This window comes from Dreissena polymorpha, chromosome 7 (assembly GCF_020536995.1).
Source record: "Dreissena polymorpha isolate Duluth1 chromosome 7, UMN_Dpol_1.0, whole genome shotgun sequence".
Lineage (NCBI taxonomy): Eukaryota > Metazoa > Mollusca > Bivalvia > Myida > Dreissenidae > Dreissena > Dreissena polymorpha.
Genome location: NC_068361.1, coordinates 90,636,293 through 90,652,661, shown reverse-complemented (window position 1 = coordinate 90,652,661; position 16,369 = coordinate 90,636,293). Strand labels below are relative to the sequence as shown.

The window sequence follows — 16,369 nt, the reverse complement described above, 5'->3', positions numbered from 1 at the left end:
GTAAAAACTTGCCAGCTTCTGATTTAGAAGTTTTGCTTGTTAGCATAAGAGGAGTTAGCTGTATTGTTTGGCGCCAGTCTTTTAGGATTGAGATTAAACTGTAGATTTATAGCTAAGCAGCTAGGGGTATGTGTTGAACTAGAGTCGTGCCTCGCTCTTAGAAATGGGGTTTAATACATGTGCGTAAAGTGTTGTCCTAGATTACCCCGTCAAGTCCACACAAGCTAATCAAGGACGACACTTTTATTGAACTTTGTTTAAAGGTTGTCTCTTCTTAAGGGGGAAAGTACAAAAGCTTATCTTGGAAAATACTTCTCATACATGCATCAAGTACCATTTTTCCAGAGCTAGACTCATTTATATTCTCAAGACTTTCATTAAGGTTTGAGAACTTGACATACAAACCAACAAGACTTTCATTAAGGTTTGAGAACTTGACATACAAACCAACAAGACTTTCATTAAGGTTTGAGAACTTGACATACAAACCAACAAGACTTTCATTAAGGTTTGAGAACTTGACATACAAACCAACAAGACTTTCATTAAGGTTTGAGAACTTGACATACAAACCAACAAGACTTTCATTAAGGTTTGAGAATTTGACATACAAACCAAACTAATGTGCTCATTTTTGGAAGTATGGCTCATTATTATTGGAAGTATTTACTGTATTTACTGTATTGCTTGGCACGATTCTATTTGGATTGAAATTCAGTATATGTTCAAGATTAAATATAATGTTGTGGTTAAGTGGAAAAAATGATGTATATATATATTTAGATTATTCACTCAAATTGTTAGAGCATTTTCATTCTCTCATCTAGTGAAATCCCATGGCTTTTAATTTGGAAAGTATTTGTAGAAATTCTGGAAATAAATTCTGTTTATATTTGTTAAGTTTTTTATAGAGTGTGAAACAATGTGCATGTGGCTGAATATGCAGAGTATTGGGAATGATTTCAGTAAAAAGTACAAAGTGATTGGTTTTGTTTGAAAACTCACGTATGTTATTATTTATAACCACACTTTAATCAAAGTACATCACTGAGAGTAAACAAAGCATGTTTCATTCATGCCAAAGTGCTGTCAAAAATTGATGATAAATGGGTTTTTATAGATGCCTACTGTATCTTTAATCAAATAATTGATAACTTGTATGTTTCAGTTTCATATGATAAAAAATAAAAAATCATTAAAAAAACAAGTAAATAAGTGATTTGACATAGTTAGGAACATTCAAATATGTGTAACATTTTAAGCACACATTATTAAAAGATACAGATTATAAATAAAACTAAAGTTTTCATTTTTTGTTTTTCAGACTAAAAGAACGCCATATCAGTGCCTTCAACATTACCAAGTTAACAACTTTGACTATGAACAAGGGTTAGTAAGGCCATTGCTGTATATTTCATGTGTTTTTTATGCTCCCCCAAAATTTATTTTGGGGGGAGCATAATTATAGTCGCCGCTTCGTCTGTCCGTCCGTGCACAATTTTTGTCCGGGCTATTTCTCAGTAATGACCGGAATTCAATGAAACTTTATGGGAAGCTTCACTACCAAGAGGAGGTGTGCATATTATCAGCGGGTTCTAGTCGGATGATTTTTCACAGAGTTATGGCGCTTTGAAATTTTCCATTAACTGTACATATAGTGCAATTCTTGCCAGGGCTATATCTCAGCAACTAATGACCGGAATTCAATGAAACTTTATGAGAAGCTTCACTACCAAGAGGAGATGTGCATATTATCAGCGGGTTCTGGTTGGATGATTTTTCATAGAGTTATGGCCCTTTGAAATTTTCTATAAAAAAATTCTTGTCCCCCCCAACTACTGTGCCCTCAAGACATTTCCTTTTATTAGCTCATCTATTTTTTGAAAAAAAATTATGAGCTATTGTCATCACCTTGGCGTCGGCGTTGGCGTTGGCGTCGGCTTCCGGTTAAGTTTTGCGTTTAGGTCCACTTTTCTCAGAAAGTATCAATGCTATTGCATTCAAACTTGGTACACTTACTTACTATCATAAGGGGACTGGGCAGGCAAAGTTAGATAACTCTAGCGTGCATTTTGACAGAATTATGTGCCCTTTTTATACTTAGAAAATTGAAAATTTTGGTTAAGTTTTGCGTTTAGGTCCACTTTTCTCAGAAAGTATCAATGCTATTGCATTCAAACTTGGTACACTTACTTACTATCATGAGGGGACTGGGCAGGCAAAGATAGATAACTCTGGCGTGCATTTTGACAGAATTATGTGCCCTTTTTATACTTAGAAAATTGAAAATTTTGGTTAAGTTTTGTGTTTAGGTCCATTTTATTCCTTAAGTATCAAAGCTTTTGCTTTCATACTTGCAACACTTACTAACTATCATAAGGGGACTGTGCAGGCAAAGTAATGTAACTCTGACTGGCATTTTGACAGAATTATGTGCCCTTTTTATACTTAGAAAATTGAAAATTTGGAGTTTTGTGTTTAGGTCCACTTTATTCCTACAGTATCAAAGCTATTGCTTTCATACTTGCAACACTTATTAACTATCATAAGGGGACTGTGCAAGCAAAGTTATGTAACTCTAACTGGCATTTGGACGGAATTATGGGCCCTTTATACTTAGAAAATTGAAAATTTGGTTAAGTTTTGTGTTTTGGTCCACTTTACCCCTAAAGTATCATATATATTGCTTTCATACTTGGAACACTCGCAAACTATCATAAGGGTACAGTAAAAGGACAAGTTGCATATCTCTGGTTGTCATTTTTACGGAATTATGGCCCTTTTTTGACTTAGTAACTTTGAATATATGGTTAAATTTTGTGTTTCGATCCACTTTAATTCTTAAGTATCAAGGCTATTGCTTTCAAACTTCAAATACTTTCATGCTATCATGAGGTTAATGTACCTGGCAAGTTGAATTTTACCTTGACCTTTGAATGACCTTGACTCTCAAGGTCAAATTATTAAATTTTGCTAAAATTGCCATAACTTCTTTATTTATGATTAGATTTGATTGATATTTTGACAAAACTACTCTTACTTGACATACCACAATAGACTCAACCCAAACCATCCCCCATGCCCCCCCCCCTCCCCTTCCCCCCCCCCCCCCTCTCCCCCCCCCCCCTAATTTTTTTTTTTTTTTTTTTTTTTTAAGATCATTTCAAAAATGACCACCACACCCTCACACTATACCCCCCCACCTCACCCCATCCCCCCCCCCCCCCCCCCATTTTTTTTTAAATGGTTAAAAAACACAGATATTTATTTTTATTATTTTATGTTTGAAATACCGTCCAACCATCGCACCCAAGAATCCCCCCCCTCCCCCCACCCCCCCCCCCCTATTTTTTTTTTTAAGATAATCTCACAAATTACCACCACACCCTCACACTATACCCACCCCACCCCCTCAATTTTTGTAATTTTTTTTTTGAAACGGTTAAAAAACACAAATATTTATTGTTATTATTTTATGTTTGAAATACCGTCCAACCATCGCACCCAAGAATCCCCACCCACTCCCCCCCCCCACCCCCCCCCACCCCCGTTTTTTTTGTTTTTTTTTTGCGTTTTTTTCCGCATTTTTGGAAGATAATGTAATAAATTCCACACCCCCACACTATACACCCCTCTTCACTCCACCCCTCCCTCCTTTGTGATTGAAAATGAGAGTCCCTTCACCTTTAAAAAGAAAATAGATGAGCGGTCTGCACCCGCAAGGCGGTGCTCTTGTCTAAATAAAGTTGCAATATTGTAACAAAAAAAATCTTTGGGAGCTTCACCCATCTCTGACGGTTTCTTGTTGTTTAACAGTAATTAATGAAATTTATCTTTGTTGCAAGTACCATATGAATGTGTTTTAAATACAGGTTAGCTGACATTTGCACTTATAGACAGTTTCTTTGTGCTTTTGACAATACAGTCTAACCTGCACATCCGACCACTTGCATTAATCGACCCACCCCCCTAAATGACCGTTATTAATTCCTCCCAAGCTAAAATCAATTAAAAATGGCTTTACTTAACGACCACCTTAAATCAGCAACCAAGGACCATTGTTTTTCTTACAAATTAACACTCGTTACGACAGTAAGCGACCATTTTGCAGTCTCGCAGTGAAGTTTCTAAGCGATGGTGACACTCAACTAACAATGCAGGTGTTAATCCGCTAATTGGCATCCACGCTTGAACGCTGTTATCGGGAGCAAACTGTGAAAACTCGGCTGACATTAATTATTTGTGTACTTAAAGTTTGCAAATAATTGTTTTAATTACAATGACAATATTTACTCAAAGGTAAGTTTGTAACGGACAGCAGTATAAAAAGGGAGGTAAATAATTTTTCAAGCACTTGCAAAAGTACACAAACAGCGCAACATGTCTTCTTCTAAACGAAAGTGTCTTACATTGGAAGAGCGGATGAAAGCACTAAAAATGCTTGAATCCGGGAGGAGCTGTAGGGCTGTAGCGACCGAGATGGGTGTTAGCAAGACACAAAAACAGTCGGTGATGAAAAGAAAACGAGAAATTATTGAAGAATATGACGGTAATCTACACCATGATCTACTAGCGACATTGATGGAAGCCAGCAACCAGATAGGGGATATAGCCATGAATGGAGAGAAGGTGAAACAGACCAAGATTGAGGATTTCTTTTTCAGGCCATCTTAATATTGTTGTAATGTGTAAATATGTGTATGCTGTTCCATGTAAATATAATGTTCATTGTTGCTATGCTTGATATGTATGCTTGTTATTTGATATGTATGTACATGTATTATTGCAATGTTTATTGTTTAATTATATGACTGTTACATATTGTATTTGTAGTGGCATAATTTGTATTTATTTGTATGTAAAGTTTGATGTATTAGGTAAATATGTTTATGTATTTTTTTTAATTAAATAAATGTATATTAATGTATTAAATACAATTCAACAACAAACAACTTTTTTTCTGTATATATTTCTATAAAAACGAACACTTAGCATATATTTAAATGTATAATGTACATAATAAAGCGAGATACACATGCATCTACTGACATATGCTAATGTGTTGCATTAACAACGACCAACTGGTCTGACAGGTCAACCTGTACTCAGAGACCACCTCAGTTAAGAGACCACTTCCTAGATTCACCTTGGGTGGTCTCTGAAGACAGGTTAGACTGTATTTAAAAACTAACAAAATGATGTTTGTTTGGCAATTATCCTATTAAGATTATTTGCTGAAGCCCAAAATGTGTTAATTGCAATCGTCCTGAATTTAAACAATTATTCTCTATTTAGATCTGGTTTATCATGGTGCCCACTTTGCAATTCCATGTCATACAACATTGAGTATAGAACAGGTGAACCATAATTAGATTTCCCAGTCAAATGCTAGATTTCCTGGTCAAATGTTAGATTTTCCGGTCAAATGTTAGATTTCCCAGTGGAATGTTAGATTTCCTGGTCAAATGTTAGGTTTCCCAGTCAAATATAGATTTCCCAGTCAAATGATAGATTTCCCAGTCAAATGATAGATTTTCCAGTCAAATGTTAGATTTCCAAGTAAAATGTTATTTTTCCAAGTCAAATGATAGATTTTGCAGTCAAATGTTAGATATCCAAGTCAAATGTTAGATTTCCAAGTCAAATGTTAGATTTCCCAAATGATATGACTGGTTGCCTACACAGAAGCCCCAGTAATCAAAATTAATGTTATAGGCTCACCTATATCTTAATGGACGCAACGAATGTGCAGTTACTGAATCCCTATTTTGGAGAATGGACTGGATGTAACCAAAATAAATATTATCTTTACTTAAAACTAACCTTGTGACCACTTTGGCCAACTTTTGTTCTTCAAGAGAGAAACTGTGGTATTGTTGTTGCTGTTAAGCTTACCTTTGCATCGTTTGAGCTTTTAGGACAAGTTTGCAACATCTTCTTTTAAGCCACTGTGTAGATTTGAATGAATGTTTCCCTGAATGATCCTTGGATGACCCTTGTTCAAAATTGTTCAACTTGTTAAAGTCTGCTTCTTCATATGTAGGTGACCGGAGCAATTATATGTTTGTTTTGAAAGTTAAAACTTCAGGTACTCTCTCTAAAACCGCAGTAGTTGGTGTTTAACATCGTACAGTGGTTGTCTTATAAGTTTGTTCAAATCATGCCCCTGGGGTCTTTAATGGCCGAAGCAGGTCACTTGCTTTATAACAATTTTTTTAGTAAATAATTTTGAAATCTCTTAAACTGGAAGCATCAGGGGTTTGTGTAGTGTGACATATTATGCTGGTCCTTTCTGTTAAAATCATGCCCCATGGTTCAATCTTGTCACACCCCAGGGTTAACATGTTTACTTATACATTAATAGTGGAATAACAATACACAAAAAAATCTCTGAAACAACCAGGCCAAAGAGGCGTGATTTTCCCTGTGGTAAAAATTGGCCCTGCCTGGGGCTCTAGGGGTAAAATACTTTGTATTGAATAATATAACATAACTTTTCTTTTTTAGGGGCCATGGGCTAGTTGACCCCAGCTAATGTCCATGCCTCACAATAAATTGTCATCCTAGAATATCTTTTGCATTCAGCACAGACTAATCAGGGACAACACTTTCCGCATAAACTTAATTTTCGTCAAGAAAAGACTTCCTTTAAATAAACAATTCCAATAAAGCGAAAAGTATCAAGCTTATAGGGGATGACACGTCACATGCTTGCATTAAGCCCAGTTTTCCTAGAACATGTGTTTTTACTTTTCATTTTTCACAGAGACTGGACAGAGGCTGAGGATGAACTCTTGAAGGAAGTTGTAGAAACCTGCAAGTATGGCGTAGGAACAATACCATGGCAGCAAGGTGATGGGCCCTTCACACACACCATTTTGTCATGTTTATTGGCTTTTCCGATTATAATTGTAATTGGTTATCGGTTTGAGTATTTCTTTTCACTATTGACTTTTTTACATTTTGTTCAAAATGTTTATTGGGATGTATAGTGATTCCTTTTAATTTTAATTTAAGATTCTTGAGTTTTCGTTCTGGTGAGGCATTTATTTACTGCGATTTTTTGTTATGCCCCCGAAGGAGGGCATATAGTTATCGCACTGTCTGTCCGTCTGTCCGTCACACTTTGCGTTTAGGTTTCGAAAAATGCTCATAACTTCTATGTTGCTTCAGATGTAACCTTTATATTTGGGATGCATGTGTTTATGGACCGGCCTTTCCATACGCACACAAATTTTGACCCCTGGGACCTCGACCCTGAACTTAGGGTCTGCGTTTAGGTTTCGGAATCTGCGTTTAGGTTTCGAAAAATGCTCATAACTTCTACCAAAGCGTTTATCGGGGGCATATGTCATCCTATGGTGACAGCTCTTGTTTTATCATGTTCAGTTATAAATTAATTATATTTGTGAAGTTGTTCATTGTGGTTGGGCATGGACTCAACTTGGTAGAGCATTGATTCGTAATGGTGTTACATTAATTTATTTTGGTCATGTTTTGATTCTGTTAGGATTAATCAAGAATCAATGTGACTATTCTTCTGTTTGTTCAGAAAAAATGGAAATTTATCAAATAAGGGAGATTTCTTCTGTCAGAGAACTTCCTGTTTAAAGAGTGAAAAAGGGAGATAACTGAGCAATCATGATTTCTTGATACATACAGGCTCAATTTTAGTTGAAATAAATTGTGTTTTATTGTTTAAGAAAATAACCAAAATTATTTTATTGTAAAGTCATATTAAAAATGTCTAATAAATGTTTGTTTCAGTCGCATACTACATTGATAGGAGAAGTGCCTATATGTGTCGACAGCGCTACGAAAAGATTGATTCCTCTTTCTCTCGAGGAAAGTGGTCTGAAGCAGAAGATATGGTAGTGTACATATGCTCTCTGGAAAAACTTACCCATTTGTATAAAGTGTTGTCATAGATAAGCCTGTGCATCACAGGCTAATTAGAGACGACAATTTATGCATATGAATTGAGCCCAGTTTTCCCACTACAAAACTCAAATGTTATCAACCCTCATTCTCATCAAAGATATACAATGTATTGGTATGCTAACAAGAATCAAAATGTAAACCACTCTCATTCCCTATGTATAATAGAGTTATATTCCAGATTGACAGCAAACATTAACAAAACTCCAGGCTTTGGCTTTTGTCAGATCAATATTATTTGGCTGAATTGTGTATCTCTGTAATGCAAGAAGGACCTCAGAGGTTTGTACCTATTTTTAATTAGCGCTCAATTTGAGAATCATATTCCGGTGATGGGCAAAAGCTTGGTTACATTTATTTGTTGATGTTTTCCAGATGCTATTAGCCTCAGTTCAGATGTTGGGTGGTTTAGAAGACTGGCAGATCATTCAACAGTTTGTACCTGGACGATCAGCCCAACAGTGCCGTGAAAGGTATGTATTTTTACTATGTTTTTTTACACTTGAATAAAATTTAACTTCTTTGTGGTAAAAAAATATCAGTCACATATATGAAATTATTTCATTATTAAGTCTGTTTGAAATCTAACTATCATAAAATTGTCATAAATCTTGCAAACGCAAATTGATTAAAAAAGACACTCAAGAATGTTGTTCTTTAAAAGACTTTGGAAATTTTGAGAATTAAGATCCTTAATTGATGATCTTGCACAACTATTGCTACACAGGACCGGCTTTTCCACAACTGGGCTGGTTAGCACAGTTTGTAGAGTACAGGACTACAAATCCTAGTAGCAAGTGTTCAATTCCTTGTCTGGCCACATAACTTGTGTGCTCATTGGTTTTGAAATGGGTTGCGTTCTGAGAAAACTGGGCATAATCAGGGTTGTCATTTTTAATCGATTGCCGATCGAATTCATGGGTTAAAATCTCAAGAAAAGCAGTTGTTTTTACCGAATCTTTAAAATTGCGATTGGAAGTTTTGATCTTGCAAACCGACAATAATTGAAGAGGAATAACCGTAGTATAGTAGAGCGACACTTGGTCCAGTCCATTAACTCCGCCTACGAGCTACTGTTTTCAATGAATTTCTCAGCGAGTGGCCAATATTGATTTTTCCAGCTGTCAATCAAATTCTTCTTGGTAAGCGCATCAATCATTCCGCACTCAGGCAGCCGAATACACACCGACCCCACGTGAAACTGTATCAAATAACTGTACATTTCACAGATTATTACTGACCTTATCTCAAGGAATGTAGCACTGTAGATAAAGCGTAATTAACTAGATTTTTAGTTAGAGAAAAAGTTTCCACATATAAAAAAATGCTCTACAGTTTTCTACCAAAATAAAAAATATAAGCGACCTCTGTGCTACGAAGTTGTTATTCATCAATTAAATATTAAAGTCCACACTTTCCCCGAGGAAGAATGACGCGATGTTGTACATGAAGTTTAATTATGGTAGGATTTTCATCAGTACATGAAATACACAAGAAATGTGTCTTTGTTGCTAGAATTTTCTTAACTTTCCGTGAATAATAAAATCTGAAAACGATTTTGGATAACACATTTTATTATACACATTTGAAAATACTTCAATTGAATAATGCATTTTGTTATACAAATGGTCATAACACATAAGGTAATATAAAGTAGGTAAATAACGTGTTTTGAGATTGCCAAACTATGCATACATAATAGTTCTACATGCATGAATGACCTGACAAGTAATATCACAATCAGGAATGAAGACCTAGTGTACCTGGCAAAAATTTAAAGAATGACGGGTTTTTATTCTCAGAAATTTACTTTCGCAAACTTTTCTGAAAGGAGGTACATGTAACATTTTAGATTGAGTTCTTGATTTGTCGTAATTACTAAATATAAACGGTTATCAATGCTCTCAAATCGCGCCACGCGATTCATGCATGTTCAATTGGAATTCCCCAATCCTACAATTCAATTTGTATATGCACTTGCGTAAAATGACGGAATTTTGTGTTTACAAAATTTCTTTGACACATTCATCTTCAATATTGGCCGTATTTTGGTTTTGAAAATAAAAATCGTAATAATACTGGATTATCGGGTAATGGATAGAATTGGAACATACAAAGATGTATCAATATAATATGTTTTAACATTGCACAGTATACTAAAAATGTGAAAATCTTAAAATTTTCTCTTCAGTTTAGACCTCATTTTAACTTTTTCTGCTCTGAGAATATCAGTATTTTGTCCCTCAAAATGTTTAGATTTTGTTTTCGGTCGGGGGGCAAACCTGGCCCCCCTACCAGGACCTTGGATTGGACCCACAAGGGGGCCCCCTTGACCCCCGGCCTAATCGGTTACTATTCCAAAATAATCCTTTGTTTGCAAACATAATGACAACCCTGCATAATGCATGTGCGTAAAGTGTCGTCCCAGATTAGCCTGTGCAGTCCGCACAGGCTAATCAGGGACAACTCTTTCCGCTTCAATTGGATTTTTGCTAAGAAAAGACTCCATTTTAACGAAAAATGTCAGGCTAATCAAGGACGACACTTTACACACATGCATTATGCAGGGTTCTCTCAGAACAAGACACAAATAATTTCTCAGGCCATTCATCCCTACCTCTGATTTCAGTAGGGAAGTTGTCAGTTACTTGCATAAGTTTGTCCGTATGTCTACTAAGTAATGGTAATCAATCTATTTCAAGGAAATTATGTGTTGATAGAGTGACTGAATACTGAGTAGACTGAATAGAGTACTGAAGTACTGTTAGAACATTAAAAAACATCCTACAAAACAAATAAGCAGAATGTTTACATGCTATTTATCTGCTCACAGGTATCACAACTGTTTGAATTCCGCTATCAATTTTGACCCATTCTCCTATGCGGAAGACAGACAAATTCTGAGAAAATATAACGAAATTGGAGGTAAGATATTTTTCTGACTACATTTTTATGCCCCCCTTCGAAGAAGAGGGGGTATATTGCTTTGCTCATGTCGGTCTGTTGGTAGGTCTGTCGGTCGGTCGGTCCGTCCACCGGGTGGTTGTCAGACGATAACTCAAGAACGCTTAGGCCTAGGATCATGAAACTTCATAGGTACATTGATCATGACTCACAGATGACCCCTATTGATTTTGAGGTCAATAGGTCAAAGGTCAAGGTCACTGTGACCCGAAATAGTAAAATGGTTTCCGGATGATAATTCAAGAACGCTTATGCCTAGGATCATGAAACTTGATAGGTAGATTGATCATGACTAGCAGATGATAATCCGGATGGTTTCCGGATGATAATTCAAGAACCCTTATGCCTAGGATCATGAAACTTGATAGGTAGATTGATCATGACTAGCAGATGACCCCTATTGATTTTCAGGTCACTAGGTCAAAGTTCAAGGTCACGGTGACCTGAAATAGTAAAATGGTTTCCGGATGATAACTCAAGAACGTTTATGCCTAGGATCATGAAACTTGATAGGTACATTGATCATGACTGGCAGATGACCCCTATTGATTTTCAGGTCACTAGGTTTGTTTCTGACAAACACATCTTGTTAGTTTCAAGGAAGTCCCTCCTTACCGAAAATCAAGTTTAGGCGGAAAGTGTTGTCCCTGATAAGCCTGTGTAGACTGCACAGGCTAATCTGGGACAACACTTTACAAACATGCATTAAGCCCAATTTTCCCAGAACAAGGCTCATATGTTCAGCTTTATTGCGCAATATGGCCGCCATAGCAAAAAATAGATATGTGTCAAAGCACCAGTTTCAGCTGGACTTTCAAAGAAAAGGGAGCTATTTTACTGGCCCAGGCATCGGTTATGGCTTCTGAGCTAGTTTTTTTTTTGTTATGACATTTTCTCAGGAATGGTTTTAGAGATTTCAAATAAACATAAAACATGTATTCTTCAAATTGAATTGACCAAAATAACTTAAATGTGGTAACTCTTGTTTGAAATTTTGAGGAATTAAATTGCGTTTTTGCTGAATTGTATATAAACAAAATTGTTAGGTAAATTGTTTCTGCAAAGATATGTATTCATACGACACACGAACACTAACTCTGGTCCTAAAAAAAGAAAAATGCTTCGGTTATTGTAAGAAAATATGTTCGGCACAATTGGCTCAGGGCGCTAATTTGTCTTTGCTGCATTTAATGAAATTCGTATTTAATATATAATTTTTCTTGCCTATTTTGTGTAATTGTAACCTATTTCATCAATATATTACAATTTAACATGTATAAAAAATCTTATAATCTCGCTTTAATAATAATAATATTGACTTATTATACGTGTAATGCAACTACATACATAAATGCTCCATTTGTAACATGGAATTTCATGAATTGTATAAAGGAATATTGGAGTCAATGTCAAGGTCACTTATAGCAAATATTGAAGAATTCTGTTGGGTTTTTTTGTCCAGGGATTGCAATGGGGATGGCTTTGATCCAAATCCAGGTCAATATTTAAAAAAATGATTTCAGTTTAAGATCTCCAGAGCAAATTGCCATTTTGCTGCAAACTCCAATATATCGCGGTTGAAGGGGTCCAAAGATTGCGACCGTGATATATCCGGCGCGCGATATAAATTGTCAGTTTATGTATGCATGTATATGTATACATTAGCATCATTATGCGATCTCAAAACACGCTATTTACCAACCTTATTCAAGTTTGTGTTATATCCATATGTCATTAATTGGTATAACACAAAACATTATTCCATGTGAGTATTTTCAAATGGGTATAATTAAATTTTTAATCAGAAAAACATTGCCGAGTTTTATTGTTCAAGAAAGCATGCACAAATTAGACCCATGTACAAAATGACGTCATTCATTTCTCATGAAAAGCATGCACAGCATGGGGTTTAATAGTAGAGCATTGTGACTAACTGATCTATATTGTATACTGTATCTAACGCACACAGATTGTTGAGATAGGTCAGTATTGACTTGTGACATTTACTGTTATAATTGTGTACACCTTCATGTGTGCACTGGTGCGTTTCGGCAGTTCAAAGCAAATTCAATAGAGAATTGTAACACCCGAAATGACCTGTCATGTTTGACAAATGGGTCTTTTGTTTATCGCAGTACACAGGTGTTAATGTGATGTACAATGTAAGCAAACAATCTGGTCAAAACTGGATTATGACTGTTGGATTAAAGTTGGTGAAAAAAAGGGAAAAATACTTGCTTGAAACGGATTTTAATGCATCAAATTCTCAGATAAAAACATTTTATTTAAGGATTATGCTCGTCAGATTTTTGGGAGCCATAGCCGATTCGCGATATATTGGACAACGCGATATAACGGACCGTGATATATTGGAGTTGCAGTGTATATACACATCCAAATTAGAAAAATGATTACTTACTTGATAGCCAAACATACTATGCAAACAGTTTGGGTAAAAAGAACACACAGAAATTTGGACAAGAACATGAAAACTCAAAACGTGCTGTCCTCAGACAGCTAGTGTTTCCTAACTGGACGTCTCATGTTTCTTGCAATATCCCCCTGAACACCACTTATAAGTCTGATTGGGCAGAGGCCATATGACAGAGCATCCCATAACACTGGATAAATATGAGCATGGCTTTTTGAAAAAGGGCTTTAATGCATGTGCAAGAAGTGTCATCCTAGATTAGCCTGTGCAATTTGCGCAGGCTAATCAGGGATGACACTTTGCGTTTCGATGGAATTTATTATGCTAAAATGAAATCCCTTCTTAACAAAAATCTAGAAATCTTATGTAGGCGGAAAGTGATGTCCATAGTTAGCCTGTACAAACTGCGCAGGCTAATCTGGGATGACACCTTACGCACATGCTTTGAGCCATGTTTTCATAGGAGACTCAAATGTACTACACACTGACTTGATTTACCAGGTGAATGGCTGACGATCTCCGGGATGCTCAAGGGCCGCACTGACACGATGGTCCGCAGACGTTACGACAAGCTCATGCAGTGGAAGAGCTTGCATGATACCCTCATGGAACAACCTGTAGGAGGCATTCAGCAATAATTTTTTTATTGGGAAATGTACTGGTGCTGTACCTATAGGGGAAAAATAAGTGCGAAAAGCCCTGATATTGAGAAAATTTGCACCCTGAAATCTTCTTATTGGGAATTATGGGTCTGTAAAATTTCTTGCACAAACCAACTCAATTATCCATTTACATGCATTTTGGCTTGAAATTTTCAGTTTCAATAGTCATTTCATTAGTTCACTTTTGGAACGAAATTTACAATTTACTTCATTTTGGGCATTTTTTAGACGCCATTTGGAATTTTGTAGTTTTTCCTCAATTGGGAAAGTACATTGTATGGTTACTTTATAAAGAAGGAAAAAAAGCGCTGGTCATAGATAATATTGTGAGAAAAATTATTTGACCTGATTGTTTTCTCATCATCCTATAAACAAACGTATAGGAATTGGACTGCAAGTGGTTGAAAAGCAATGCAATAGACAGACAAATAGTTCAGAATGGAACTTATTCAATTATGATAAAATTATTAATATCTAGTATATAAGAACATTAACAATTCTGTTGAGGACAAATATATCTAACTCTGCTGTGTTTTGTTTGTTTAATTGGGAGATGTAAAACAAATTAGTTGTGTTCTGAGAAAAACGGGGCATAATACATGTGCGTAAATTGTCATCCCAGATTACCCTGTGCAGTCCGCACAGGCTAATCGGGGACGACACTTTCCGCTTTTATGATACTTTTTGTTTGAATGAAGTCTCTTCTGAGCAAAAATCCAATTTAGGTGGAAAGTGTCGTCCCTGATTAGCCTGTCCAGACTGCACAGTCTAATCTGTGACAATACTTTATGCACATGCATTATGCCCAGTTTTCTCAGAACACATCTCAAATATTTATTTCTGTGTTTATAAAAATTGGTGAGTGCAGGCCCTTATGTGTGTGTTTTCAGGTCTGTGTTAGAGACAGAATCCTTCATCCAGCATTTACTGTTGATGCTAACGGAATGGTATGTGAATGAATATGTATTTTATTTGTGTTTTTAACCCCCTTCCTTTTTGAAAGAGGCAGCCTTTAGCAGTTGCATGAAACTCCTGAAGGATGGCAGTTTTAAAACATTTCTGTTTGAGCCGTATCTTTCCCATTTATTTATTTATTTTTAAATAATTGACACATTTAAACCATAATTAGATGATGCGTTGTGTTTAACACCCTATATTTTATAGTGTTTTTAGCTCCACTAGCCAGAGGCCAGCGGGGCTAATGTCATGGTCCTGTGTCCGTCGTGCGTCTGTCTGTGCGTTAACTTTTTCTTTAAACATCTTCTCCTAAACTACAAGTCCAATTCAGATAAAACTTCTCACAAATGTTCCTGGGGTGAACCTCTTTCAAATTTGTTCAAATTATGCCCCTGGGGTCAAATTTGACCCCGCCCGGGGGGGTAAATAAATTAAACATAAGTTATATAAAGCTTATTTTGTGCAAACTTTAAAAATCTTCTTGTCCATAACCATTGGACCTAGTGCTACCACATTTGTTATGAAGTGACATTTAATAGTTCTTTACCAAGTTTGATCAAATTAAGCCCCTGGGATCAAATTTGACCATTCCCCAGGGGTCACAAAATTGAACATATGCTTATATTGGGCCTATTTTGTGCAAACTTTAAAAATCTTCTTGTCCTTAACCATTGGGCCTATTTCTACCAAATTTGGTATGAAGTGACATTTAATAGTTCTCTATTTTGTTAGTTCAAATTATGCGGCTGGGGTCAAATTTGACCCTGCCCCGGGGGTCACAAAAATGAACATCTGCTTATATAAGGCCTATTTTGTGCAAACTTTAAAAATCGTCTTATCCATAACCGTAGGGCCTAGGGCTACCAAATTCGGTATGTAGTGACATCTAATAGTTCTCTACTTAGTCTATTCAAATAATGCCCCTGGGTAAAAATTTGACCCTGCCCCGGGGGTCACAAAAATGAACATACGCTAAAATAAGACCTATTTTGTGCAAACTCTAAAAATCTTCTTGTCCATAACCGTATGGCATAGGGCTACCAAATTTGGTATGTAGTGACATCTAATAGTCCTCTACCAAGTTTGATCAAATTAAGCCCCTGGTATCAAATTTGACCGTTCCCCAGGGGTCACAAAATTGAACATATGCTTATATTAGGCCTTTTTTGTGCAAACTTTAAAAATCTTCTTGTCCTTAACCATTGGGTCTAGGGCTACCAAATTTGGTATGTATTAAAATCTTAAAGTTCTCTACCAAGTTTTTTCAAATAATGCCCCTGGGGTCAAATTTGACCCTGCTCCGGGGGTCACAAAAATGAACATACGCTGAAATAAGGCCTATTTTGTGCAAACTTTAAACATCTTCTTGTTCATAATTATAGAGCCTAGGGCTACTAAATTTGTTATGTAGTGACAT

The 16,369-nt window shown here is 36.1% G+C and overlaps 1 protein-coding gene across 3 annotated transcripts in view; it reads left to right on the top strand.

The window, feature by feature from the left end:
• Positions 1-16,369, top strand: part of LOC127837642 (uncharacterized) — a 64,853-nt gene that overhangs the window by 13,620 nt on the left and 34,864 nt on the right. For all 3 annotated transcript variants that reach the window (XM_052364880.1, XM_052364877.1, XM_052364879.1), the window contains 7 exons: positions 1,325-1,389; positions 6,767-6,852; positions 7,768-7,871; positions 8,314-8,411; positions 10,772-10,863; positions 13,835-13,950; positions 14,886-14,942. In XM_052364880.1, the coding sequence (XP_052220840.1) occupies positions 1,325-1,389; positions 6,767-6,852; positions 7,768-7,871; positions 8,314-8,411; positions 10,772-10,863; positions 13,835-13,950; positions 14,886-14,942 (618 nt within the window). The remainder of the gene's footprint in view (positions 1-1,324; positions 1,390-6,766; positions 6,853-7,767; positions 7,872-8,313; positions 8,412-10,771; positions 10,864-13,834; positions 13,951-14,885; positions 14,943-16,369) is intronic.